Source organism: Patiria miniata, unplaced genomic scaffold (genome assembly GCF_015706575.1).
Source record: "Patiria miniata isolate m_02_andy unplaced genomic scaffold, ASM1570657v1 HiC_scaffold_7, whole genome shotgun sequence".
Lineage (NCBI taxonomy): Eukaryota > Metazoa > Echinodermata > Asteroidea > Valvatida > Asterinidae > Patiria > Patiria miniata.
Genome location: NW_024037074.1, coordinates 8,211,868 through 8,239,711, shown reverse-complemented (window position 1 = coordinate 8,239,711; position 27,844 = coordinate 8,211,868). Strand labels below are relative to the sequence as shown.

The window sequence follows — 27,844 nt, the reverse complement described above, 5'->3', positions numbered from 1 at the left end:
TGATCCATGGACCATTCTATTTTCCCACGGCTTCGCCTCGGAAAAATAGAATAGTCCATGGATCACCTCGGGAGGCTAGTTTTACTACACCACTCGAAGCATTCAATATTTGTTATAATATCTAATCTCTGAGCAGTGCCCATTTTATTATCACATTGAACTACACTGAGTTCAACCACTGCCTCAGATCAGACCTGAAAACTCCTGGGGCATATACGTGTTTTTCAGGTTTTGTGTGTATACTCTCGAATGCACACTGTACCTATTGTGCTGGCTGGGTAGATAGTTCAGCACTGATGCGCTTGAGCATTTCTGAGGCTATCGGCTAGGCATGCCAGGTAAGTACTGTAAGGCCAAAAAAAAAAAGTCTCCGGTTTCTGGTATGGAGCTTGCCCCAAAAGTGGTGCGGCGACGCGGCTTCTTTTTTTTTTTTTACCTGTTTTTTTTTTTTTTTTGGCTTCAAATGTCGGCTGATGACTGCAAATGGTGCCCGACTAAACTTAGTGCAAATATATGGGAGTCCAGAGAGGCCACATAAAGCTTATTCTCGATCAAAACCCCATCTAAAAACACGTTAAAATTGTGCAGCAGCAGGATTCCAGTCAAACCAGTGAGTTTGGCGGTTTTGAGACATCATCTTGTATTGAAAAAAAAACTTGTTCATTTTGCCGACGCGCATGGCTGCGGCGACGCGCGCTCATACCAGAAACCGGAGACTTTTTTTTTTGGCCTAAAGTAGCCTTTTTTGTTTGGTTAAATTGTGGAAATCTTTTTTTAATTTCTCTACTGTGCAATGTGCATTCATGTATTGTGCTTTAGTATTTGAATAAGTGGGGGGGGGGGGGGGCTAATATGTGCCTACATTTCCCACACTGATCAATCCTTACAAAAACTGAAATAACCGTCTTAAAGTAAATCGGCCATGTTCACATTCAGACTGCTTGCCACATCTGCGCTAACAAAACTGGAAGTTACTCTCAGTCTCATACAAGCTTACATTTATGTACTGTGCAGTAGTGATCGAATACTGCTCTATGACAGCTCACGTATGACAGCTCACGTTGTCAGAGCAGTATCGATACCTTTACAGTACTTTTACCCTTTGCATGTTGTGTATTTTGCATTGAATGTGTGCATTATAAATGATCGAATATGTTGTTTTTTGCACACTTTAAGCAGACTGAAGTTTCCAAACAAACTTGAGAGGTTGTCACCATGTCAACAAGCTCAGTTGCATCATGGGTAACGGCAGAGGTGGACTCCAACGAGAATATCGTAAGTGTCGACCTGCAACATTCAAAAAAGTTTTGTGAATCACTATTGTTTTCTACTTTTATGCCAATAAACAAAAACATTTTAAGCGTCCTGCCTGTTTGCAAAAAAAAGGAAGCGGGAGGCCCTGTTTTTTTTCTTAAAATGGCCGCTCGACTGGGCTATATTTTCAAAATTGCTGCCATTTTTTTTTATTTGCTGCCATTGCACTCAGGAAATGACATAGGCCTACCATCTTGAAATGGGCTAGATGCAAGAGACAAAAAGGCGAAAATGATGTCACTGTTTAAAATTTATCATTTTTTTTCGGTTAAAAAAGAAAAGAAAAAAGGAGGCGGTCTCAAAAAAAGAAAGATGCGAAACATGTTTTTGTTTTTTTTTGGCGTTAGCCTATTGTAAGATTTTTGGCACTACATAGTACAAGCCGGTGCTGTATCGGAGCTGAGCAGTTTTAAGATGGATTTCGTATGCATGAGAGTAGGTGTGAAAAGGGTTTCTGAAACAAGGCTCAACTTTTTTTGTTTTATTATAGACCATGTGACCTGTGACGTCATGCCGACAGGCAATCGCCTGGCAACCCAAACATTTAAACATCGTTCACATATGTTACTTGGCCCACCTGGTTTATGTCAACGCTTTTAAACTATTCATATTTCAAGAGATATACATGCAGTGCCGATGAGAACAGGTTGCCGAAAGTGGGCATCCCTTGACCACAATTTGTACACAAATGTCACATGGTCTGAACTCTGGGCTTTACTTTATTATTTGAAAAGGTTATCTGAGACTTTCCATTTTTCAAAACAGGGCACGCAGAATACATCCAAGACTCCTGTTTAAACAAGACAGTGTTTAATTGATCAATTCACAGTTTTATGATGTCATGGCAAAGTCAGCAAGTAGTAAGAGTAAGTTTACGGTTGCATCATGTGACAAGGAATCTCTTTTGTAATTTTGTGAGGTTCTAAAAAAAACTATAAAACCCACAATTTCATGTTTCATGGTACAATTGCAATCTAGAACAAAGATGACAATATGTGGCACCACCAACATAGGGCTGGATAGCTCAGTTGGTAGAGCTCTGGAGCGGTAATCCGGAGGTCGCAGGTTCAAACCCCCTCCAGTGAATTTCTTTGTTCAACTTTTAAAATATTTAGTCTGATTAAGCTGTCTTTATCGTAACACAGGAATGTTGTGGATATAAGAAGAACCCACTAAAGACTGCTGTCTGCTACGTCGTTGCTGTATTCTCCTTGGGATTTCTCTTCCTCGTCTTCTACTGGAAAGAAGACTGGCGGCTCAAGTGCATGTGTGCACCTTGTCATCTGAAAGAGGCAGATTTTGTCCTCATCAAGGTACAACCAAGAAATCTGTAGCAAAAAAAATTGTAAAATCTGTCGCTATATTTTTATTATGAAATTTACTCATGAAAAATGGTGTCTAAGGCATTTTGAGATGTGTAAGTGCTTACTAATAAAGTTTCAAAGGTTATATGGACTGGAGAAACTGTCAAAAGAATGTTTTTATTGTATTTATCAACCAAATCCAACAGGGAGATCATCGCCAAAAAATTCAACATGTGTCAGTTTGTGTACATCTGACACAGTAGCCATTTTGGGCTTGTCTGTATGTGTTTCCAGCAGTAAATAAGCCATCTAATTATGAACTGAAGCTGCATTATCAAACTGGTGGGTCCAATTTATACACATAAAGTACATGTCAATTCACTTAATCAATGGGAGCACCTGTGTTTAAGTCAACAGTGGTCGGCCAACCATCGTTGGAAATTGATTCAAAAATTCAACTTTTCTTGAAAATGACAGCACACCAGGTGCCATGATTTCACAGGATGCTTGAGACTATTATTCACTTATACTGTCAAGTAAGGGATTTCATATTAATTAGGTAGGTTTGTTTTGTGATGTTTGCATACATTAATTGCACAAACACCACAAAAATGACACAAAAATTGCAAAGTAGCCAGGACGATGACTAGAGCAGGCTAGTGGAAACGTTGAGTCCAAAGACATGTTCTTTTTTAACTTAAAGCAGGACTGTTCTTAGGCCAAAAAAAAAAATCTCCGGTTTCTGGTATGGAGCTTGCCCCAAAAAGTGGTGCGGCGAGGTGGCTTTTTTTTTTTTTTTTACCTGTTTTTTGGGGTTTTTTTGGCTTCAAATGTCGGCTGATGACTGCAAATGGTGCCCGACTAAACTTATTGCAAATATATGGGAGTCCAGAGAGGCCACATAAATCTTATTCTCGATCATAACCCCTTCTAAAAACACGTTAAAATTGTGCAGCAGCAGAATTCCAGTCAAACCAGTGAGTTTGGCGGTTTGAAACATCATCTTGTATTGAAAAAAAACCTTTTCATTTTGCCGACGCGGATGGCTACGGCGACGCGCGCGCATACCAGATTAAACCGGAGACTTTTTTTTTTTGGCCTTATCAGAACAAAAGCTACTTAGCGAAGTTGATAATAAGCAGGACAAGTTCTTTTCAGAACTAAATATCTTCTAAACAGTAGTTATTACCACATGGTTTTACCGAAGCAAAACAATATCCAGGATTAGTTGTCGCTTTTATATAATCTACTTTTTATTTGATTTCATCAAACTGCTATCTATCCCCTTAACTTGTGTTGAGAGGCAAACATGGTTCATTCTGGACAATATGACTCCTGTACTGCACTTACTCACATTTGATTATCTGACTTTCATGTTGTACAAATTCCAGACTTCACACAGGTCAGTTTTCAGTCAAACTTGTTGAGTTCCAATCTTTGTTTAACAGGACATTTACCGGCGATATCATGTTTGTGACATTCGACGTAACCTCATCAAAGATAACGAGTAAGTTCACTGATAAGACACAGTAAAGCAATGCTACCAAGCTCAGACGACTTTGTTATTGACTTAACAACTGTGCAATGAAATACTTGAATTATGACAAGCCAGAGTTTGTAAGTTTTGTTTGCAAATCAATTTTAACAAGATGTTTCGGTTCCGTGTACTGTAACATTCAAGGGTAGATGTAATTATGTTGATGAAAATATGGTGACATTTAACAGTTGTTGACTGATGTGATGTGGGATATGACGTTTTGAACACCCGAGGGACGCATAGCGCCCGAGGCGAAGCCGAGGGTGCTATGCGTCCCCGAGGGTGTTCAAAACGTCATATCCCACATCACATCAGTCAACAACTGTTTTGTCATACCTCTGTCTTAATGATGTGTTTTACTTGTTTTACTAAGGGAAATTAAGGGTGGCAAACTGAAGGAATTTTTGAAAATTTTCTTTCAACATATATAGATGTAGGGGCATTAAAACAAGCTTAAGTTCAGGGAAATTTGGGGTAAAGGTTTTACAAGTTTAATAAAAAAAAATCTTATCCCCTGGCATATTTTATAGTGGTAGGGACAATGAATAAAAACCTGGTTTGTAGTGACAATGATGCAGACCCTTAAAAGAAAGAAATTTTTATCAAGCAGACTGTCCAGTTCTTTCACAGGAAGTGTCTCGAAACGAGTGTCCCTGCCCGTTTCTTCGCAGAATTCTCGTACAACGCGGACTGCGTAGTTGGGTACAACGTTTGGTGTTCGATGAGTCTTGTTCAAAAGCTAAATCTTTTATTTGTTGTTTGGAGCGGCTCAAAAACCTTTTTTGGGGCGGAGAATCTGTGCCTCCGGGCTCAGCTGACATGTTGAGGCTGATGAGGATCGTATACGAAAAAACTAACTGTGTCAGCTCTGCATTTCCGAAGTTCTGAAGGCCTAGCCACCGTTACTAGAGTCAGTCAAAACGTAAACACAATCTTAATGCCGCTCGTCGCTGGCCGCCAAATTAGAGTAAATATCGTCTGCAAATGCACTGCTCCCTCACTGCTATACATTATATTGTGGAATGTGAAAGTACTGCGGGGTACCAGTGAGTACAAATATAGTCTGGTTTAATCGCGGTCCGCGCATAATGGTTTGGACTGTGGGGCGGGGACTAGTCTACATGCATGTGATATCACAATGTGATATACAACGGGAGTGTGCCATGCATATTTATCGCCCGGTCAGGTGATCGTCCTGGGCCAATGAAAATACAGTATAAAGACAGAGGTATGACAAAATTTATTATCATAAGATTATTGTAAATCCTAGCAATATTCGTATTTTTTATTTAGTGGCTGCAGTCGTGAAACGCTTCGCACCATTCTTAAGAAGGATGTCGTTGATGCAGACGGAAATCTAAGATTTTTCAAATTTCAAAAGATTTTCTTTATCTTGGATCTTGCTCAGCATGAGATATTTCGTCTCAGGTAAATGACAAAAAGATCATTAATATGAAAATAATTCAGCTGACAAGATGTTGATATATCCTACGTGTCATTTAACACAATTAATGTTTGCAGTCATACGTTTTTTCAACTAAATCAATCACAATGTGCTATCATTACTTAAGTGATGATTTACAGAGTTTATGCACACCACCAGTTTCGATAATTATTTGATTCCTGCAAACCCACTTGCTTCTCAGTTTTGAAACTATAGTAAATCCCCTAACATTTCATGCAGGAAAAGATTGAAATTGAACTTTGTTTTAAAAAATGAAGTAATTTTTCTTTCAACCACTAGGGGACTTGAGAGTAACACGCCATGCAATGCTTTCTTGGAACAATATGCTAATGGATTGTCAGAATCTCAATCCGAACAAAGGTAAAACTCTTTCTGTTATGAAATGCAAATTGATATTTTGTACTTTTCTTATCCTGAAAAAATAAGCAAAAAAACCTTGTAACTTACTAAGTGGAGGATGGAATTGGATGCTTTTTTTCATGAGGTGAAGTTGCAAATACCATAAGATATATTTCCAGGAAAAAAGCTAAAAAACAAAACAAAACTGAAGACTTCTTTAAAGAAACGTTGTTTAATTAGACTTAATTAGTGTCTCACAGCTGTAGGGCAGAGGAGCTGTAGGGCAGAGGAAATGTCCACACATGACCACAAAACTCTCAATGGAACTAACTTTCGGTTTTTTTGTCACATAGACAAGTGATTTATGGCAAGAATGACATCTATGTTCGAGTGCGTTCCATCCCAGTATTACTTGTTCAAGAGGTATGTAATATTCTCATATCGCAATTCGTTCCTCTCTTGTGTAACATTATGAACACTCTTCATCTTTCACAAGGGTTTACTGGATTTGGCCAGACTGTAACTCACCACCAGCTCCAATTGTTTTTGACCCCTGACAGGCTGACACCCATGTCAGACTCGTTCTAGAGTCTTGCTAAACCATATTTTTGGGAACTACTCAGGTTGACCCCAATAAATAATGGTTGACTCAAATAGATTTTGGATTCAGACAGGCAGCCTTTGTGTATTAATTTTCTATATTCAGAAATACCTAATTGCTTACTCATTCTTATTGGTTGAGAGCCCGTCACATGGCCGGTCATAAACGGATGATAAAGACTGGCTGGCTGGTCTTAAAACAGTTTTCCAGTGAAATTTTGACCCTATGAAATCCGGTCCCTTTTAGTCGTCAAACGTTTTTAATTCTCGGTTAGGCATGTGCAATACTACCAATGAGTCCATATTTCATAGTCCTAAATTCACACTGCACTGGTTATATAGCACCACATAGCGCAGTACATGCAATGCGCGCTCTAATCTCCATATAAGGAGTTGTTTGTGAGAGGCACAGACCATAACATATAGCTAGAGGGGTGTTTTTAAAAAACAGGAAGTTAACCTGTTGAACAAAATCATTGGAAAATATTTATTTTTTTACTTGTTTTGACTGTTTGAAGGATTGACTTCGGTTATTAATCCAGTCTTAAGATAGTGCTTTAAACCGGCCCAGCACATATTTATTCCGTTATTCTCGAGTCATTCTCAACGACTGCAATAGTTGATATTTTGGCGAAATTGCTCCTGTTTCAAACATTGAACTTAAATTCATGTACTCAATTCAAATCTTCACTATAAGTTGGTTCAATGCACCTCTGAAATGACAATTGGAAATGTGTTAATCTTTCCATTGCTGACGCTGACATGCTTGCCAATTCAAAATCAATCAAGGTTTTAAAATCTAAATCTGTGAAATGATTTCTTTTTCTTCTGAGTGTTTATACCCAGGGATAATTTTGGAAGATAAAAACCCCCAGAAATCTTTGTGTTTTTTCTGCAGGTGTTGAATCCGTTCTACATCTTTCAAATCTTCAGCGTCTCTGTCTGGTTTGCTGATGAGTATATCTACTATTCAGCATGTATTCTCATCATGTCGGCTATATCTATTGCTATATCTCTGTATACGACTAGAAAGGTAGGTGTGTGATGCTGGTGCTTGTTATTACGAGGTTCAGATTGTAAATTAGAGTTTCTCAAGAAATACTTGATGAAGATGAAACTTTGTCCTTCAGCATTTTATCTTTCAGCTTTTATCCTTCAGCATGTAATCTGTCAAATTGGAGCAATTTAAAGCCTTTTTAAATTGCTTCGGAAATAAAACTGAGATGTACCGTTTATCAATCAACTGCAAAAAAAAAAGAATGTCAAGGACGAAAATGCAAATTAAAATATGAAGCATTTAGAAAGGTTTTTGTATCTGTCCAGTTTCTAGATGTTTCCTGGAAATGGGTAGTGATGTTCTTCATGAAAATTCCTGTTTCATTTTGTCATCAAAGTGTTAATTTTTGTTTTTAATAACAGCAAAATTTGACACTACGCAGCATGGTGCAGTCAGACACTGTGGTTAAAGTCTTGCGTCCTAACAGTAAGTACAGTTAAACATATTCTTAAAAACTATGGAGCTCATAAGAAGATGAATAAAACATTGGTTTCCTATCAAAATCACCTATGCTTTTAACAATATGATCAACTGGTTATTGACTGATACACGTAAACCAACATTTATTGACAAAAATTGCATAACATAATGAAAAAAAAATGTTGCAGGTGATCGGAGAGGAATTGATTTTTTTCTCTTGATTTTCAGAGGCCATTGAGGTATCTGAGAAGGTCTTAGTTCCTGGGGATGTCATCATTATTCCTCATCATGGCTGCATGATGACATGTGATGCTGTCCTCATCAGTGGAAACTGCATCGTCAATGAGAGCTCACTCACAGGTACCAAGACATTGCACTTCTTTAAAGCTCACAAAATGTGTCATTTGTGTTCTTGGGCAAGACACTTTACTACAATAAGCAGGCATGGTAGTTCCTCTGGTAATAAGATTTCTATTGGGGAGGATAAGGCCCAGCCAGCATTGATGCTCCTTGAAACTTGTTATTACACAGACGGTGTCATTTGTGTTCTTGGGCAAGACACTTTACCGCAATATCCAGGCATGATTCTCCTTTTATTTTGTATTTCCTCCCCTTTCAGCAAACTGTGGACACTACATTTTTGGGGTCTGCAGGACACTGAAATCATTGTTGGCCCACTGGTCAGGGGTAATAATAGTTTAATGACTTCTAGTAAACACAGGTGATTGAATTATGACTTGTTAATTTGTAACCAGGGGAGAGTGTACCAGTGACAAAGACCCCCCTCCCACATCAAGGCGACTGCATGACTGAGTACTGTCCCATTGAACACAAACGCCACAGCCTATTCTGTGGTACAAAGGTGATACAGACCAGACAAGGGGACACGGATGAAGTCAGAGCGGTGGTTGTACAGACAGGTAATATCTTGGCTTTTTGTTGCTTCAATCTCGGACATAATTCATACAGCTTGGTGCAAGTTCTGATGAGGCCCATTATTAGTCGACTAATTGTTTATTTGTGACGCAACTTACACCTGGGCACTAATAGCAACATGCGAACGCCTACAGTCAAACGCTGGTCAAAATGTCATCACAAAATGCCTTGATCCTGGCTTCCTGCGCTGTGCATAATTATGGTGCAGGCAGCTATTGATAACCAGCGATGGAACCGTTAAGTGCCCGGTGGTACGATTCAAAATAGTCAACTAGAGTAGTCCAACTATCCTTCGTTAGAGTGAAGTTAGGGTGAAATAACAAGTTGGACATTCTCATTTTTAAACCATACACCGCTTGCACAGGGCGCCATCACTGATGGTAGGTGTTGTTATTTATATTCAGGGGCAGTCTCTATACTTATGTATATCACGGAGGAACAAAGTCATGTCCTCTATCATGGCACTGTATGCACAAGGTCTATTTTATGTCGAAATAAAAATAGACGTGTTCAGCCAAATTTTGTACATTATGTACATGTTCTACATAACACCCGAGGACCGACACACAACGAGAGAACAGTCCTTTCAGTCCTCAGTAGTTGGGTCTTTTGTTCAAAACGGTCGTCTGTAGTACGTTTGTGTGCTTAGTCTATGGGAGAGTGTTATATTATAGGGACAAAGGGAAACACAAAGCATTGTCCTCGAGAGTATAGTAAAAAACGACTGTATTTGCATTTTCGGTAAGTGAAGAAATTTGACACTGCAAGTGACGCATTCGTTTTCCTCTGACTACTCATTTTTTCTTCTCTTTTTGGCTTTTCTCGGTTATTTTGATTCAGGTTATTCCACAGCGAAAGGTTCTCTAGTTCAGGCTATCATGTACCCTAAACCCATGGAGTTCAGACTGTATCGAGACGCCCTACGCTTCGTTGGTCTGCTGGCTGTTATAGGTGAGTTTGCATTATTAGCCATGTCTGTTCCAAAACTCAGTATCTAAAACGTTACTGGAATATTATAAGATGGAATTTGTGTGTCGGGGTGATATAAATCAAATTAGGTTTTGCCCTCCACTGACGTTTAAACACTGTATACTCGGTGGTCGAGTGGTAAAACATCTGCACTGAGGTCGTGGGTTCGAGTCCCACCCAAGTGATTTTCAGGTCGGTGAAGGGCAAAACCTAATTTCATACTGGAATAGTTTAGATCGTCTTTCACGTCTTTCTGAAAAAATTAAGAGCTCAGTTCTTCGACTCATATTCATAAATGAAGGTGTTTTTGTGAACCGTTGGTCTAATTGTCCCACGCTTGTCTTGTCTGTCCATGGTCTGTCTCAGGTTGTGTTTTGTTTGCCATATGTCCATATCACAGTTTTAATGTTTGTCTGAACATTGGTTAGGGTACAAAAGCACTTAGCTTTTGTACATTTAGTTACTTACTTTATTAATCATTGTGTACATACATCATCTATTGCTCAGAATACATGTAGCTGATTCAATTACTCAAAACTCAAAACTTTCACAGATGATCTTTTGCTCAAATTGGTTTTAGTGATCAGAAATTGCCTCAGATCACACCACAGAAATTGCTATTCTTTAACTGCATGTCTCCCCAACTATATCCCCCATTTACATTTAACTCCCCACATTTTCATCCCCAACACTACGCCCTACCCGATCTATGATCGGGTAAACCAGCTTGTATCATATAATTGTACTCCTTATATTATTTAAACATGTTTGTATGTTTGTACATATTTGTATAAAAGAATGGCATCATTCAAATAAATGTTACAGAATTGCAATTGGAATACTTCCTGCAATGATGTCATCATGCACTCGTATTACAGTTTCAGTAAACTGCAGGTTTATTTGAATTGGGAAATATTTTTTTATAATTTACAGCATTCGTTGGACTTGTTTACGCCATAATCGTGATGTTTCTAAAAGGAGTAAGTATTGTTTTGTTTTTATGTTTAAATTATTTTACCAAGAACTGTACAGTTTGGAAACAGATCAAGGTTTCAATGACGATTTTGAAGTGAAAATGCTCAGTTAATAAGCCAATGTGGTTGGTATCAATCTTCTGACTTTCGGTTAAAAAAATTATGCTTAATTAAGAATTTGTGCTCATATATTTTGAGTGTACAATCAAAAAAGCAGTAATTCTGGCTTTTTATACAGTAAGGTTAAACCTTTTTGAAGTTTTGTCACTGTTGCACCAATCTTTGATATCGTGTGATTTTGCCTACAATCATTGGAAACTTCATCATGCATTTATTTTCAATTTCATTCCTCGTGGGCAGTCCTTTTGGTTAATATACACTGATCATTATATCTTTCTCATTTGTTGGCTGTCATATTTTTGGATTTGCACATAAAAGAGTAAGTATAATCCCATATTTTCTTAAAGAGGTTGTGGAATGCTCGAAGACATTTCCGTCATTTTTCGGGTATATGTAGCCTTAGGTGTGATGACATAAAAACGACTATTGTTTCTGTCATGAAATGAGTACAAAAGGTACTTTTGAGAGCTGTTTTTCAGGTCCAGTTTCAACCCGAACGTGCAACTGTATAAAAGTCGTCGTTGCGGGCAGCAAACAAAACACAGTAAATCGTGACGTAATAAACAGGACTCGTGTGTGCTACTGTGCATCGGGAGTCCTGTTTATTACGTCACGATTTACTGTGTTTTGTTTGCTGCCTGCAACGACGACTTTTACACAGTCGGGTCGAAACTGGACCTGAAAAACAGCTCTCAAAAGTACATTTTGTACTCATTTCATGACAGAAACAATAGTCGTTTTTATTTCATCTCACCTTAGGCTACATATACCCGAAAAGTGACGGAAATGTCTTTAAATTTGATGTTATTGGTCACATTATGGCATTGAAAACGAGCACATGAATGTGCATGCTTGTGATAAATGTAAATTGCTCATCAGTCCTATCTTGTAATTACATGTGCACACTGGATTAGAATAACATGGTTTATTTTGGTGTACTGTGTGTGGTTATATATTTGGCATGTGTATGATTTGTTCAAGCTCAGTTTGTTTTGATTCACCCATAATTGCGTTAACAGAAATGTCAGTTGTACCAAAATCAGCTATATTATAATGGTATAAAGGATAATTTGCATTTATCCTAAAAGTAACCTACCAAATTATTAGCCAAAAGCTAACTTGGATTAAACCATTGCTATGACGTCACACTATTGTTAAAACTGTGGATTCGGATCTACGAATCTCTTACACTGGTCACAAAGTGTGGATTCGGAACAAAGAATCTTTCGTAAAGTGTGGATTCGGAATTACGAATCCACACTTTGAACAAGTCGGACAATTGTTCCCCATAATGAGCCTGAATAAGACCGTCTGTGTGAAAATTTGTTTTCCGAAAATTACCAATGCATCTTCACTGTCACATTCGCCGCCGTCACTGCAAAAACTACTTTTAGTCAGAAAGAAATCGTCGTCTGAATTATCCATTTTGTCGTAAGGAGCCTATACACACAAAATGGCTTGGTTGTACGGGTGTGGCGATACACATGCTAAACATGCCAGGGACACATGTTGCAACCTGACGCCACTTCCGCGCTTGTGTACGAAGTCTATGGAGAGTCATTTCAAGTATTTCCTAACAAAATTTGAAACATTTCTCAGTCCCAGATTCATGTATTATCATCATTTTGCAACGAATGACCTTCATTGAGATGATATATGAAGAAAAAAGTGGCGTCAGGTTGCAGCATTCTTTCCAATACTTCTGTTGACGCAATGGTTTAAGTCGCAGAATACACTCGCAAGTGTGGATTCTTAATTTACGAATTCACTCGGCGCTTCGCGCCTCGTGAATTCTTAAATTACGAATCCACACTTTCTCGTGTATTCTCCTTAACTTAAAGATTGTACTGGTACTAAACACCCTGTGAAATTATCCCGTCTGGCTTATTACTATCCGGAAGAAATATAATATCAATAGTATTATCAGTCAATTGATAGATTTTTTTTAATATTGAGTGCATTTAAGTAGCTCACCTGGATCGACTCGGGTAAAGGCAGACTTGTGCGCCACGACAGCCGGTCTAATCGAATGCTAAACTGCGGGCCAACACGATCCTCACGTAATGTTCATAGCCGTGGCCGTATAGCCACTGACGAAATGCCCGTTTCGGGCTTGGGTCTTAGTTTGAAAATTACTGCTTTTCAGACGATTGCAAAATTCAAAAAAGTTGGGCTGGAATTATAGTCTCTAAAGTCACAATGAACTCATTAAATAAGTACCTTTAGACTTCAAATAAGGTTGATTTTTTGGTCCACTTGAGATTTTCGCTTTCCGGCCGCCATATTTGTCAGTTTCTAGGGAATGAACAAGGCATGCATGTAAGGTATTTCCACCACTGACTCTGCTCCGCGAGCAGAGTCTATGGTGGCTGACCAGGGTGAGCCCCGAGAATGACGTCAGAGCTAATCAAACGGCACGGGGCTAACCCTAGTTGATCCAAGTGAGCTATTCAAACCCACCCAAGAGTGCTATAACCGAAATTATGTTTTGTGATCGGAAGGTTAAGCATTCCCCCCCCCCCCCCACGTTTTTACAAAAAGTGTAATATTCACTGAGCTGTGCCCACCTCAACAGGTTAGGTTTTGAACATTTTTCTTAGTTTCGAGTGCTAATATTGGAAACGAACAAAAAGCATGTAGAGCAAATGATTCTATATGCCTTTAAGTTTCGCTGATTTTAGTTTAATAGCAGGTGTTTCCCTCGAAAGCTTGCCTTGCATGCTTGTCTGCACTTCCCCCATATACTATCTTTGTTTGACATGCAGGGTCACTTGGCAATCAACTCAAATACAACTCTTGATTCATCGTCATTTTGATTCCCGTTGTAGGCGACAGTTTCACGGATCATTATCCGAGCCTTAGACACTATCACCATTGCCGTACCCCCGGCCCTACCGGCAGCCCTGACGATTGGTATGGTCTACGCTCAGATACGACTCAAAGCACAGCAGATATTCTGCATCAGTCCGCAGAGAATCAACCTGAGTGGAACCATTGATATATTCTGCTTTGATAAGGTAAGGAGTAGAATAATGGAGTCATTCTATAAATTTGGGGTCCACTTTTTCAAAACACTTAAAAAAGGATTTTTGGTTTAACTGTAAAGTTCCTGAATTTTTTTTTTTTTGCTTTTTAATTTTTAGACTGGTACTCTGACAGAAGAGGGCCTGGATTTACTGGGAGTCCAAACGGCTGAGAATGGAAGGTGCCAATTAAATTTAAAAGATGAATCGAAATTATGAAATTGAAAATTTTTGTCTTTGCTTGAAAAATGAGTGTGTAGCAGACCACCCGGCAACCTATTCAACCACTACCTAAAAAGTTTTAAAAAAAATTCTTAAGTGTTCAGTGAAAGACATAGTACAACTTCATATGGTACATGTTAGTGCATTCTGTCGACCTCTTTTCAGATTTCTTCCAATGACTACATCAGTGTCCAGCCTTCCTATTGGTCCATTCACGTCTACCATGGCAACATGCCACTCATTGGCTGTCGTCAACGACGAGTTGTCAGGTGACCCCATCGACCTGAAGATGTTCCAGGCCACAGAATGGGTACAATATCAGTTTGATGTTTAATTCATATACTTCAGATTTTATCCGTTTTCACTTGTGTAGATCGGATGCATGAAACGACTTTAAGTCAGTCACTGCAACTTATAGCCATTCTAAATCATCGAGTAGAATTTTGTGCGCTCCTAGACCAGCTTAATTGAGTCTAGCTCATCTTGTTATCTGAAGTTTAAAGCTTAAAAAAACTTATTTGATGATACTTTTTCAGACCTTCAAGGAACCGGACAGAACTTCAGGAGAAAAGTTCATCAAAGTAGAGCCGCCTAAGGACGTAATACAGATGGATGATTCGTACAAAGAAAAGGTAACTTCTGACATTATCTGCTTACATCGATCCTACATTCTTGTGATGGGTTTCATAATTCTATTTATCAATTATGGTTGATTACCACAGCATCAACATCACAAGTTGTTCATGTTAAACATAATGCCAGTAAAAAAAAAATAAGTTTTCTTGTTGATCAGTTAAGCTGATCAAAATTCTTTTTAAATACATCAAACTCTCGCTACGATTGAGGTAATTCTATTCCTTTTTTTCTACAAAAACGCCCCTAGATTCCCAGCAAGTTTTTAATTTTTTTGGGCTCGGTTTTGTTTGTTGTTGCCAGGGTGATTACGGTATCTCCCTGTTACATCTGTTTCCGTTTTCCTCTGCCCTGCAACGGATGAGTGTCATTGCACAGACCGAGGGCGATGATCGCGTGGTTGCCTATGTCAAGGGCTCACCAGAGATTATCTCGTCGTTATCAAAACCAGAAACGGGTAAGAATGTCAAAAAGAACATTTACTGTCGTGAATTTACTCCACAGTTAAATATTGCCAGTATTAGAATATCAACCTCAAAATCCTGTTTGTGTCTTTGAAGAAATCTGCAGATTTTTTTTCTTGCAGTTCCTGATAATTTTCAGCAGGTACTCAGTAACTACACCCAAGATGGCCTCCGAGTCTTAGCTTTGGCCTGGAAACCTATCCAATCTGAAGAAACTCTGGATAATCTTAAGAATATGCAAAGGTATTTAAACGTCTTAAGGCTGGTACGTACTTAATGCGAAAGTGAAAGCAAAGTAATTTTATGACATCAGTAATTGAAGTTACATTGTTTTGCTGTTACCCTAACAACTTCGCTTCGCGTTGAAATTCGCATGAAATTTGAACCGGCCTGCAGTGTAGCAAACTGCAATCCGTTTTTGTATAGTAATCGTTGAAAATTGCATTGTATTATTGTGATATGAATCAAGGAAAATCAGTTGCTAGAGTTAATATTAAATATTTCAGACAGAAATTGTAGTGATTACAGCTTGGCAATTGCCCTCGTGGGCTTCATACAACTACAAATAAGATAGATTTTGTGTGTTGTATTGACTTTTGAAATATGGGAATATATATGTGCTTGGCCGGTCTTAAACAAGTATGTCTATGCTGATAATGGCCTCAGCCAAAGACTCAAAAAGTCAAAAAGTTATAACAATAAAGTCAAAAATTCACAAAATTCCAAAGATTTTGTGCGAGAGTTTGACTTTATGTTTTGTGCAACACCCCTCTGGCCATGTCCATGGTATGTGCCTCGCGCGCATAGTGCTAACAATCGCCTTATATGGAAATTGGTGCATACTGCGCAATGTGGCGCAGAAAGCAGCCGTGTTTTACTGGCAGTTTAAACCACCCACTTCATGGGCTCTCAACCAATAGGGATTGATAAACTGTCTCAGGTATTTATGGACATCAAATAATTTTGTTAAAGCTTAGAAATTGCTTATGCAGAAAAGCACAAAATAAATTCAGTAATGTGTCAAAAAGCTTCTCAAGGAGAAAAATGTCCCGGTGTTGGAATTGAGAGGACATTTTTTGATGGGTTTAATTGTTCTACAGGAAGAATGTGGAGGAGGAGTTGGAATTCTTGGGTCTGATGATCTTGGAGAATAAACTGAAGCCAGAGACCAGACCTGTCATTGAAGAGTTGAATCGAGCCAACATACGAACAATCATGATCACAGGTAAAAGTCACAGCAAATCTTGTCACACCATCCATGCCAGACATTGTGTCACTCTTAACATGTTCAAATTGACCCTGATCATAAAGGTAATAGAATTTTTTATAGAATCATGTGCTTTTTGTGCTTTTTTGTTGTTGGAAGTACAAAATTGCACACAATCTTAAAGAAAGGTGCATCTAACCTGTTTAATAAATTACAGCTCAGTTGACAATGTTAATTTTGAAAAAAACAACAGAGCAAACATGGCAAGTTTTTTGAGGCTCACAACTGATTCTATGTTCGATGCTTGAGAAAAAGTGTGGCAGTGGACACACTATTTAATTAAAATGACCTTTGTTGGTTTCTTCTTCCGAATGCTACCATTTCAGGCCTAATAATTTCACAGGATATTTGGTAGCATCCCTATTTTTGCTTTTCACATTTGCACAGCTTGCCTGTTCTCAAAATGTTTGAGCTTGTTGACCTTATAATTTGTCTGTTTCCTAGGCGATAATTTACTAACTGCTATCAACGTCGCCTGTAAGTCGGGCATGTGCGGTCCGGACGATACGGTCATCCATATCCAAGCTGAAACGCCTGAATGCTGCGACGATTCAACACCGATACTGACTTACAAGGCAGTTGACAAAGATCATACCCCCACTGGCGATCAAATCAAGACCAAGAATCATTTCAGAAACAACGAAAAAGAGGCTCTGGAAATGAAGGTCCGAAATTAAAACTTTTGTGACTTCTGAAATTGGCTGATTTCCAATTTTGTAAATCATTTCGAGGGTGCATAGTTTACCTGGATAGTGATTAAATTGATATGTATAAATCATTTTAATTGGTTCCTTCCTCATTCAGTCATAATAAAGTACCCATTGCTGGCAATAATGCCTTTCTTCCAAAACATTGTCAAAACTTCTTGCAATGACCTAACAAAAAAATAAACATTGTAAGTTGAAAACTGTGAGTTTTTATTGCCTTGAATTGCCCTTGTTTAATGCTGTCAATTTCTTCCAGACAATCAAAGATGAAGTCAGTCCGATGCTAGCAGCCTGCAGGACCCACTATGCTATAGATGGAGCTACCTATGATGCCATCCAGCAACATCATCAAGATCAACTGCAAAACGTAAGGCAATGAACAATTATTACTTGTGCCCATTGCCCAATGAGGAGCATATAGACCATTGATGACTGCTAATTGGCCCGGCTTAGGAGAGCTTCCTTTCGGGTGTACCCCAAGACTCTAATCTAATGCATGGTGTCTCTTTTCCATTTATTCTTTGACTTCTCATCTTCACTATTTTCCTTGTTGATTCCAGGTCATCGTCAAGGGAACGATCTTTGCTCGCTTCTCGCCCAATCAGAAGATGTCTTTGGTAGAGGAGTTGCAGCATCTGGATTACTTCGTTGGGATGTGTGGAGACGGAGCTAATGATTGCGGAGCGCTCAAGACCGCTCATGCTGGTATCTCGCTGTCGGAGGCTGAGGCATCCGTTGCCTCACCGTTCACGTCTAAGATCCCAAACATCTCATGTGTGCCACTTCTTATTAGGTGAGGAAGGTTGAGGGTGTGGTCATTGGAGAGTGTGGTCATTGGAGGGTGTGGTCATTGGAGGGTGTGGTCATTGGAGGGTGTGGTCATTGGAGGGTGTGGTCGTTGGAGGGTGTGGTCATTGGAGGGTGTGGTCATTGGAGGGTGTGGTCATTGGAGGGTGTGGTCATTGGAGGGTGTGGTCATTGGAGGGTGTGGTCATTGGAGAGTGTGGTCATTGGAGAGTGTGGTCATTGGAGGGTGTGGTCATTGGAGAGTGTGGTCAGTGGTGTGGTCAGTGGTGTGGTCAGTGGTGTGGTCATTGGAGCATGTGGTAATTGGAGGGTGTGGTAATTGGAGGGTGTGGTCATTGGAGGGTGTGGTCATTGGAAGTTGTGGTCTTAATTTTGGAGGGCGTGGTCAGTCTTTGGTTAAGCCCTTGTGTACAAAGATTTCACCATGTCAAGGTTTCAAAGTTAACTTGCCATGAAGTGACTCAAAACTCAAATACTACAATTTTCCCCACCAATTACAATCAGGAATTCCCTCCATACCAGCACGTGCTTATGAGATGCTGTCTGAGCTACTTCATTCTACTTTGCCTCAATTTTGTTTTTCTCCGATCAGGGAGGGGCGAGCAGCTCTAGTGACATCATTTGAGATGTTCAAAATTCCTCGCCATGTACGGCTTGATTCAATTCATGTCAGTCATGATCTTGTACTCAGTAAGTTTCAAGCCAGTTAGAGGGAAGTCAACAGGTGGTTCAAGATTTCATGAATTAACCCCGACATTCATCTTTGATTATTCCCCTCAAATGGCGTTCTTACAGCGCGCCCTCAATTGTTAAACACACAAGGCTATTGTCTGAATTTACTTATCAGGAATGGGAGGGCAGCACTAGCGACGTCGTTTGCCTTGTTCCAATATCTCGCTGTCTACGCCATGACCATGTTTGTTACTGTCACCATTCTCTACTCAGTAAGTTTCAATAGTCGGCTTGTCTTGATGACGAGTTATCGCTTGTGAATTTGTTCAGTTCATGCGCTCATCGTGAGCCGCCTGCATTTCATGTTTGCTTCCACGCTGTCCACTAAATGCTTCACAGTATAAAGACAACTTCTATTCATATGGATTCCAAGCATACCTTTACTCAAAATTCATAAATATCTAATGACAGTTTACCCATTCCAGTTGGCCGGGGGCCCGTCACATTGCATGGGTGGTTTTAAACGGCTGATAAAACACCGGCTGGTTTGAAACACTTTATTCCTGCACCGCTGTGTTCTGCGCCACATCGGGCAGTACGTACTGCGCACGCGCCAATCTCCATAAGAGGATATTTTTAGCACTACGCATGTGAGGCACATACCATAACATAGCTAGAGGGGTGTTTCACAACACATGAGGTAAAATGGTTAAACAAAATCGTTGGACACTTTTTTACTATAAGGTATTTATGAGTGGGAATAAATATGTGCTTGGCCGGTATCAAACAAGAAGGTTTAATGTTGTCGGATATGTTCAGCTCAGGCCATTATCTGCGACCAGGCTTCTAGCCAGTTTTATACATACTTGTTTCAAATGGGCCAAGCACATGTTTATTCCCTTAGTAAATGCTTTTGCTGTTTGCTTAAACTTTCTAGCATTTGCTAGTTTTTATTAATATGACCCATTGTATTTGTGATTTACAATCACGTTACCATTGTTAGGTTTAAAACATTTTAACATTGAAATGGAATGAAGGCTTTGCCTCCTTCAGAAATGGGGTGGGTAGGGCTAGTGGTTACTCTTGAACCAACATTTTCACGTTATCAAGGTGATATTAGAATTCATGATATGCAGGGGTGTACATTCACTGGTAGTACGGGGATTGGGTACCTGATTGAAAAACAAAATTGGGGACCCGGAACCCGGGTGCGAAGAATGCCAACCCCAAAGTGTATATCTCGGAAGTTGGTGTACAGATTGTTCATTTAAGGTGTGTGTGATAAATACTACCACATCGGTGTGTCAATGAGCATGATACAAGTGCGTACAGTGAACTCAATGCATGTAGCTTCATGGTGTAAATTGCATTTCGCAAGCATCATAAACATGAATCTGTTTTGTTTTTCCATGTAGCCTGGTTTTCATTTTGTAACTTCTCCACAAGCGTCATTCAAAACTATTCTTTTTCATTGTCTGAAGTTACTAAGTAATATGTCAAGTTGGTTATGGGTACCCGATCCCATAATCTGGAACCGGTTCCTAACGTCAGCAGTCGGGTACTCCCCGTTTCAGATGCACAGCCCTAATCACATGTTTGTACATTTTTGATGACCCATCCGTCTGTTTGGTATAATGCAGTTGACTGCTGATGAAAAAAACAAAATGTTCCTGGTCCACTAGAGTAGGGTTGTAACCCTCTCCTGTCTGCTTCACATTCAGGAAGTCATGGGTTCGAATCCCACCAAGGTAGCCAATCTCTGAAACCCCTCCTGCACTGCTCACTGGTTGTACTGGTTGTATTAAAGGCATGTAGGATCATTTGCATTTATCCCCAAAGTACCAAATTATTATTAAAAAAGCTTACTTGGATTAAAGATCGTACTGGTACTAAACACCCTGTGAAATCATTCCGTCTGGCTTGCATGCTGTCATGTGGAAGAAATCGAGAAAAGTAGGTGATTTCAAACGATTAATAAAATTTGACTGATTTTTCAGAAATAAAGAGTGGTATCGACGAAATCGCGTTACGTGATCAAAGGTTGTGCATGGTTTGTCACTGTTTTCTCAAAAAGTGTATCATCCACTGAGCTAACTTCAACAGGTTTAACCTTTGGACATCTTCTTAGGATTTTGAGTGGTGCTATATTATTGGAAACGAACAAAATGCATGAAAAGCAAATGAACCTACATGCCTTCAAATGATGTACATGTAGTATTCTTTCAAGGTTTGAAGTGGCTCCATCTTTATTCCTTTTCAGATTACATCCACACTGAGCGATCAACAGTTCGCTTACATAGACTTGGCATTGTGCACTTTAACTATACTATTGGGTAAGTTTGGAATAAATCCTTAGTATTCAATCTTAGTACGATGGTAAATACCTAGAAACATACCTCCAATTTAATGAACAAATCCTAGCTCATAATGACAATAGGAAGGTTCCAAGTAACCTGTGAAATTAACTTTAATTCCCCCTTAAACCGTTTTTAAAAAAGTGTGCCCGCTGGCTCACTTTTTAAAACCACACAAGCTTCCTGTGAATGAACTATCAAGACTCCAATAATTTCAACACCAAGTGATATTCTCACATTTGTCGTCATAGCAGTGAGTTGTCATGAAGCCCACACATGCTTCTTTGGAATAAACCTCTAACATGTACTTCATCAACCTCTCCCTTTTCTGCAGTAAACAATATGTTTTTCTTTTTTTCTTTGGGGTGCTTTTAGAATGAGTCTTGATGATCGAAGCCTAGGACAAAATATCCATGGAGATTTTCTTGAATAAACTTTTGACCCTACGACCTATCCCCATATGCCCTTCCTTTGATTCCTGCTTTTACATATTTCTCACTGTTTTTGTGTGTGTGGTGTCCTTGCAGTGAGTCGTGGTGAAGCGTATGAGAAGATCTCCGTCAAGCGACCGTTTACGAGACTCATGACATCACCGGTAATCTTCTCCCTGGTGTCCCAGATCATTGTTGTCATCTTGATCCAGACAGCCACGTTCTTGGTGCTCCAAGCAATGCCATGGTAAGATTCTGGATGCCGATAATTATTCGAGCCAAAGGCGAGGGTCATTATCAGCATCTAGACTCCAACCAGTCTTAAACTGAGTGTTTAATACCGGCCAAGCACATATTTATTCCCATTTATATACCTTTTTGGTAAAAAAAACCACAACTTTCTGGTACAAAAGTCAAAAATTAGAAATTTCCAACAATTTTATTCAACAGTTTTACTTCATATTTTTCAAAACAAGTACGTTTAAAACCGGGCTTGGGGTCTGGACGCGGATAATCATTCCCGTCCAGATACATGTACTTGTTTTAAACTGGCCAAGCAAATATTTGTTCCCTTTATAGTACAGTGTAAAAGGAAAAGTGGCTTAGGGTGGTATCCGCTCCGTTCACAAGTACCCCCTCACCGGCAGAGAAAGTACAGTTGGGGGTGACCGAACGACGCCATCTTGCCTGACTGCAATACTTTGCCGCAAAGCGCGGCAACTGCGTGTACAGTACAAATCCCCTGGTGTACGTGCGTCACACATAAGGAATGGTGCGCGCGTCAACCAGTGAAATGTATGTGTCCTGCCCATGGAACGTCATTGCTAGGTAAAAGGGCACCCTCTTTTGTTGGCGCATGGAGCCCATACAGGCCCACTTGTGTGTTGCCTGTTCTTATATTCAAAGTGAAATTTTTTTCTCATGCATGTATTTTGGCACTAATCAATTGATACTTTTGGTGTCTTGAAACCTTTGGATATACTACTGTACAGTAGATTTTCTGTCTGAAATTTTAGTTTTTGTGTAGTAGTGAAAAATCTCGAAAGGGAGAAATGTTGGGTACTATTTTTAATTGGCAGGTATGTTCCCCTGGTCCCCGTCCCAGATGGAAGGAACAGAAAATGTCAGGAGACGACGTCTCTATTCCTAATCTCCTGCTTTCAGTATATCATAATGGCAGTGGTGTACACTCCTAAACCACCGTTCCGTCGACCGATCTACAAACTACGTGAGTATAGACGACAGATCTGAGTTTGGACAAACCTGAATTTGTATGACTGCATATACTTGGACCGCTTAAAAAAACAGCAATCTTGGAGACACATGCTAATTTCAGAGGCATCATTGAACACTAAGGGAAAAGGGACCAGTAGACACAACAGCATCAATCAGCATCTTGCCTCCTCTGGTTTAGTTATTAATAACCCCCACATCGCCTCCCCCCCACCCACCCACCAAAAAAAATTAAAAGAAATAAAAATAAAAAAATAAAATAACCCCACCTTTTTTGGAGGCCATGCCCCCAGAATCCACTGGTGTGCATAATAATAATAATGTTGTGCTTAGATAGCACTTTTTACCAAAGGTCTCAGAGCGCTTGAAGCCTTCACAATTATTACCCCTGTTCATCAGGCCACCAGTTTCTGCAGCAGCTTGAGATCAGTGCATTCTGGTCTCTACCTTCACAGGTACCCATTTATACTCCTGGATCAAGATAGGCAATTGTAGTTAAGTGCCTTGCCCAAGAACACAAGCACCATGGTCCCCGTCAGGGTTCGAACCCACGTTCCACGGCACGTGAGTTGAACACCGTAACCATTGGACCACCGCTCCACTTGGACACACAGAAAAGCCTGGTTCAAACTTCTTTCATATTTTCAAGTGGAGTTTAGGCAATGGAAAATTTTACAGTGGACAATTTTACAACTACAACTTGTTAACAGCAATCTCAAAATGTTGGTGTTTTTGGTTGTTTTTCTTGTTTAGGTTTGTATTCAGCATACTTGATTATCACGTTTGTTGGTACAACGTTGCTGCTCTATGTGCCAACAGCGCATACTGTGAGAGTCATGGAGGTTTGTATAGAAAAAGAATTCTAGCTTACAAATTGAAAAAGTTAAAGTTGCAAAGTCCAAAAGACAACATTCATTGATGGAAAAACTTGCTCTGCTATGGACCAATCCAATCACAAGATCACTGTGCACTCAGGAAGGCCCCCCTCAATGGCGACAGCATTGTGCTAGCTATTGTTCAGATAATCCTTTATGGAGCAGTTGCTTTGTACAATAGCTTACACAATGGTTCCTCCATTGAAGGGGGCCTCGTAAGTGTACAGTGTCGTTAGTGGGCTTGGATTGGCCTATACTACATGTATAATAAATATGTGTGTGTTTATTCAATGATATTCATTCAGAGTTATTCCCCCGCCACCCCCCCCCCCCCCCCCCAAAATGAAAAAACGAAAATGCCTCGGACAGCTTTGCTCCCCAGTCAAAAACAATCAAAATAAACAAAAATTGGACTTTCACATCTCATTACAGATGGTAGTTCTGCCGGATTACGTCTTTAAGACGTGCATCCTTGCTCTTGCTTTTCTCAACTTTGCCTTCTCTTGCGTCATTGAGGTAAGACAATGAGACTAACCTCATCCTCAAGTTTTTCTTTTATAATTTGTTGGAGTAGCAACCAATGAGCCTGAGAACCAAACCATTGAACTCTCCTTCACTATATATAGTCTTAGCATATCGTAAGCTTATCAGTCAAATCGATTTTGATTCATTCATCAACTCCATTGAGAATTGATTCCAAGTTTACCCATCCGAGGAAAAAAGCTGTGCGGGAAAACCTCAGTAATATCACTCAGGAACTGTATTGCTTTAGTCACAAATGCAAGGTCAACCCTATACCGCCCTGAATCCTTCAAAATCCTCTTTGCCAAAGTGGTGGAATTTGGAGGATTGAAGTTACATGAGAAAAGTCCGTTACTGATTTCGTTACTTGATGCACTTTGTCAAGTCTTGGGCCGGACCTTGTGTTGTTTTTGCTCAGCCATGCATAAATATAGGCCTGGATTATGCTTGAAATCCTCCTTACTGCTCCAGGATGTCACTGGCCAAGCCTCAACATATTGACAGTCACTGCCGCAGGATTTTGCAGGATTCAGGCAGTGGTCACCCCTGCACGGACCATATTTAGGAAATAATGGAGGAATTTGCAGGATTGAGGCTATATATGCTATTTTCCATGAGGCCAATTGGAGGATTTTGCAGGATTGAGGCTACATCCTAGCAAAAATGCCGGGAAATGAGGGTTCAAGATTGTAATTCCTCTCTTATAATTGATCTGTTACCATATAAATTTGGCAATGAAGTTCCTGAGTCTATCCCTAAGGGAACAGGAATTAATTCTATTGGGGACTGATTCCTCAAAAATTGGTATCACGATTCCTATTCTAGATATGGGATTAATCCTATTTTATTCTGAGCAAGGCCCAAGCCTACCGTAAAGGAGATTATTGTAATTGTAGTCGGATTTTTATATGCCCATAGTTTTGTCCTTTTCTTCAACAAAATTGCTTCTCACCACCTCACATTAGTTAGTGATGTATAGTTTCCAAGTTAACCTACTTTTTGAATGATTTCAGTACATCCTAGTGCCCAGTCCTGCCTTTATTCGTTTCGTGTCCTGCGCCGCCTGGCGGAAATCTAGACCACCCAAGTACACACTGCTAGAGATGGACTACCACTGCCACGGAGACCAAGTCTGAGGGGTGAGAATGACCAGGGGTCACCTCTAGAGGGAGCTGGTCATTTACTAGGGTTACCATGCAGATATTATTGTCCTGTACGCAATCAGCAATTATTCAATATGATGTCTACAATCCTGGCCAAATCTCGCTGGGCGCCCAACCCCCGGCCCCCGTTCAATGTTGTCTCTCATTGCGCGGTGTGTGCTCCATCAGCTGGAGAGAACAACATTGACCGGGGGAACAGGGGAGTGGGTGACCGTGGCAGGCTCAGGAAGGTCCCAACCATTTTGGCCGGGATTGTAGATACTGGACTCATAATCATACCAAAATCAGCATTTGCCCTTGGATTTGTATAATCCTTGGACCCGAAATGGGACGATTGAACATGATGCAGTTTGTTATATCGGTGTACATATTATTTTTGCTCCTTTATACTTCAGAAAGTAGGTTCAAAATCATTGAAATGTGTCAGAGTAATTAATGTAAAGTACAGTGAAATATCGATAAGTCGAACTCTGACAACTCAAAACAACTGTTAAATCAAACAAAAAATCCATTGCCTTCAGTAGTATAACAATGATATCACCCTGCTTGATTAACTCGAAACTCTGCTTAAATCAAATTTTGAACCTGTTCCCTTGAGGTTTGACTTATCAAGATTTCACTGTAGTTTTAAATATAAGAACTGAGTACATCTGGGTATTTTGTTGAGGTATGATATATTCAGCATTTATGCACATTAGCGCTGATCTCCAGAACAGATTGGACATTTCTGGCACTGCCGTCTTAATGCACATAGCAGGCAGTATTTGAAAGTAGTAACTGCGCCATTTTTTCCGAAAAGTTTATTGTTTTCTTAGTAGCAATTAAATTTTCCATGTTATGTTTGGTTTCTAGTCACCAAAATGGAGAGCAGCTGATCGCTCAGAAGCTTTACAGATAATGTTGATTTCAATTTTGAATCAATCTATGATGAGTTTTTTTTGTTAAGGTCTTGACATAAAGAAAATTGTCGATTTTTGCAACCTGACGCAGCTTTTCATCAGTTGTGTACAAAGTCTATGGAGAGTCAAGACAATTATTTCCTAACAAAATTGGAAATGTTTCTCAGTCCCAGATTCATGTGTTATTATCATTTTTGCAATGACTGACCCTCATTGAGATGATATATAAAGAAAAAAGTGGCGTTAGGTTGCAACATTTTTTCCAGCATATTTTTGAAAACCTGGCATCTCAGTTTTGGCACCTAGATGTTAAGTTTAAGAAAATAAAAGTTGAAGAGAAATATCAGTGAACATAAATTATGCTGAAATCAGGTAACTATTGGTCATTTGCCAAAGTAAATAGAAAAACAAACCAGTTGCACAGATTGAATGTAAATATCGAAAACAAAGCTTTAGAATTAATAGCATTTCAGTATACCTTTTTAAGGATTGTGTAATGTATCCTTCTATTGTATGTAAAATGAAAGTGGAAGAAATCACAATTTTTATAACAGCATTTTTATGAAAGTACATGTATAACCATCTTTTAAAGCTTTTGTAACAACTGTAACAACTGATAATGTAGTAACCAACGGATAACGTATCACCAACCGATAATGTATCACAAATTGACCGATGTTGTACCACTAACCGATAATGTAGCAAAATTGACTGATAGTGTAGTAAAATTTGTATCCGATAATGTACCACGTGTCGACGGATAATGTAACTACAAAATAACTGTATCCGATAATGTATCACCACGGAACGGATACTGTATCAACCGATAATGTATCAAAAATCAACCAATAATGTATCAGTATATTTGGAAAAGGTGGAAATATTGCAAATTAATTAAAGTCTAATAAGTGTCTTTGCTATGATAAGTCCCCACTCGGGAAAGTTTATCATTAAGAATATTTTTTAACTGCATTCGCACATCCGCGCCGAAATGTGGACAAGTTCTTTTCTCCGGACACTTGGCCTCCGTATGGGCTCCGTGCTCCAACCCAAGAGGGCGCGTTTCACCACTTTTGAGAGCATCATGTATGGAAATCAATGGACGGGACACAGCATGTGCGAACTCAACCTCGTCCCCAGGGTGTCGAGCAGTACGCGCCCACAACTACCTGCTCTCTCACCCTGGTATTGGATCATTTGCATGTGCAAGATTTTTGCACAAGTATGCAAATGAGGAACAGTCTGGTGCCTGGATATGTGTTACACATTAGCGTTTATTTTTGTATGCGGTGTCTGGGGTAAAAACAGAGTCAATTCGTAGCAGCGCGAGCACGGCGTGAGTTACGAAAACACGATTTTTGAAATCAAACTGTTACGATCTTATCGAGACAACATGCAGTATCATATTTCATATTAATATGAGCAAATTGGAAAGGAAAGTGGTATTTTCGAGAAGGCGTGGACGAATGATCGCGAAAACACGTACTGCACGTTGTGAATATATAGCACCAAGTACACGATAAAAATCCATTACTAG

The 27,844-nt window shown here is 39.6% G+C and overlaps 1 protein-coding gene and 1 long non-coding RNA gene across 4 annotated transcripts; both read left to right on the top strand.

The window, feature by feature from the left end:
- Positions 1–27,001, top strand: LOC119745639 (probable cation-transporting ATPase 13A3). Of its 3 annotated transcripts, none has more exons than XM_038222144.1 (30): positions 1–338; positions 1,180–1,275; positions 2,460–2,627; positions 4,067–4,125; positions 5,449–5,583; positions 5,900–5,980; positions 6,313–6,382; positions 7,458–7,592; positions 7,979–8,042; positions 8,265–8,396; positions 8,792–8,956; positions 9,813–9,923; positions 10,875–10,921; positions 13,864–14,052; positions 14,179–14,240; positions 14,446–14,590; positions 14,817–14,912; positions 15,217–15,370; positions 15,500–15,620; positions 16,478–16,602; positions 17,089–17,309; positions 17,608–17,718; positions 17,912–18,144; positions 19,006–19,102; positions 21,091–21,163; positions 21,712–21,862; positions 22,695–22,843; positions 23,602–23,690; positions 24,156–24,239; positions 25,259–27,001. In XM_038222144.1, the coding sequence occupies exons 2-30, from the start codon at positions 1,216–1,218 to the stop codon at positions 25,379–25,381; spliced, it is 3,450 nt and encodes a 1,149-aa protein (XP_038078072.1). In that variant the 5' UTR covers positions 1–338; positions 1,180–1,215; the 3' UTR covers positions 25,382–27,001. The 3 variants fall into 3 exon arrangements, with proteins under 3 accessions (XP_038078072.1, XP_038078071.1, XP_038078073.1); XM_038222143.1 differs by having other exon boundaries at positions 1,177–1,275; positions 25,259–25,381; XM_038222145.1 differs by lacking the exons at positions 19,006–19,102; positions 22,695–22,843; positions 23,602–23,690; positions 24,156–24,239; positions 25,259–27,001 and adding an exon at positions 18,751–18,848 and having other exon boundaries at positions 21,712–21,853.
- On the top strand, positions 4,479–4,994 carry LOC119745640. The gene is made up of 2 exons (XR_005273640.1): positions 4,479–4,711; positions 4,790–4,994. It is a non-coding gene; the product is annotated as an uncharacterized LOC119745640 (long non-coding RNA).
- Positions 27,002–27,844: the final 843 nt, after the last annotated feature.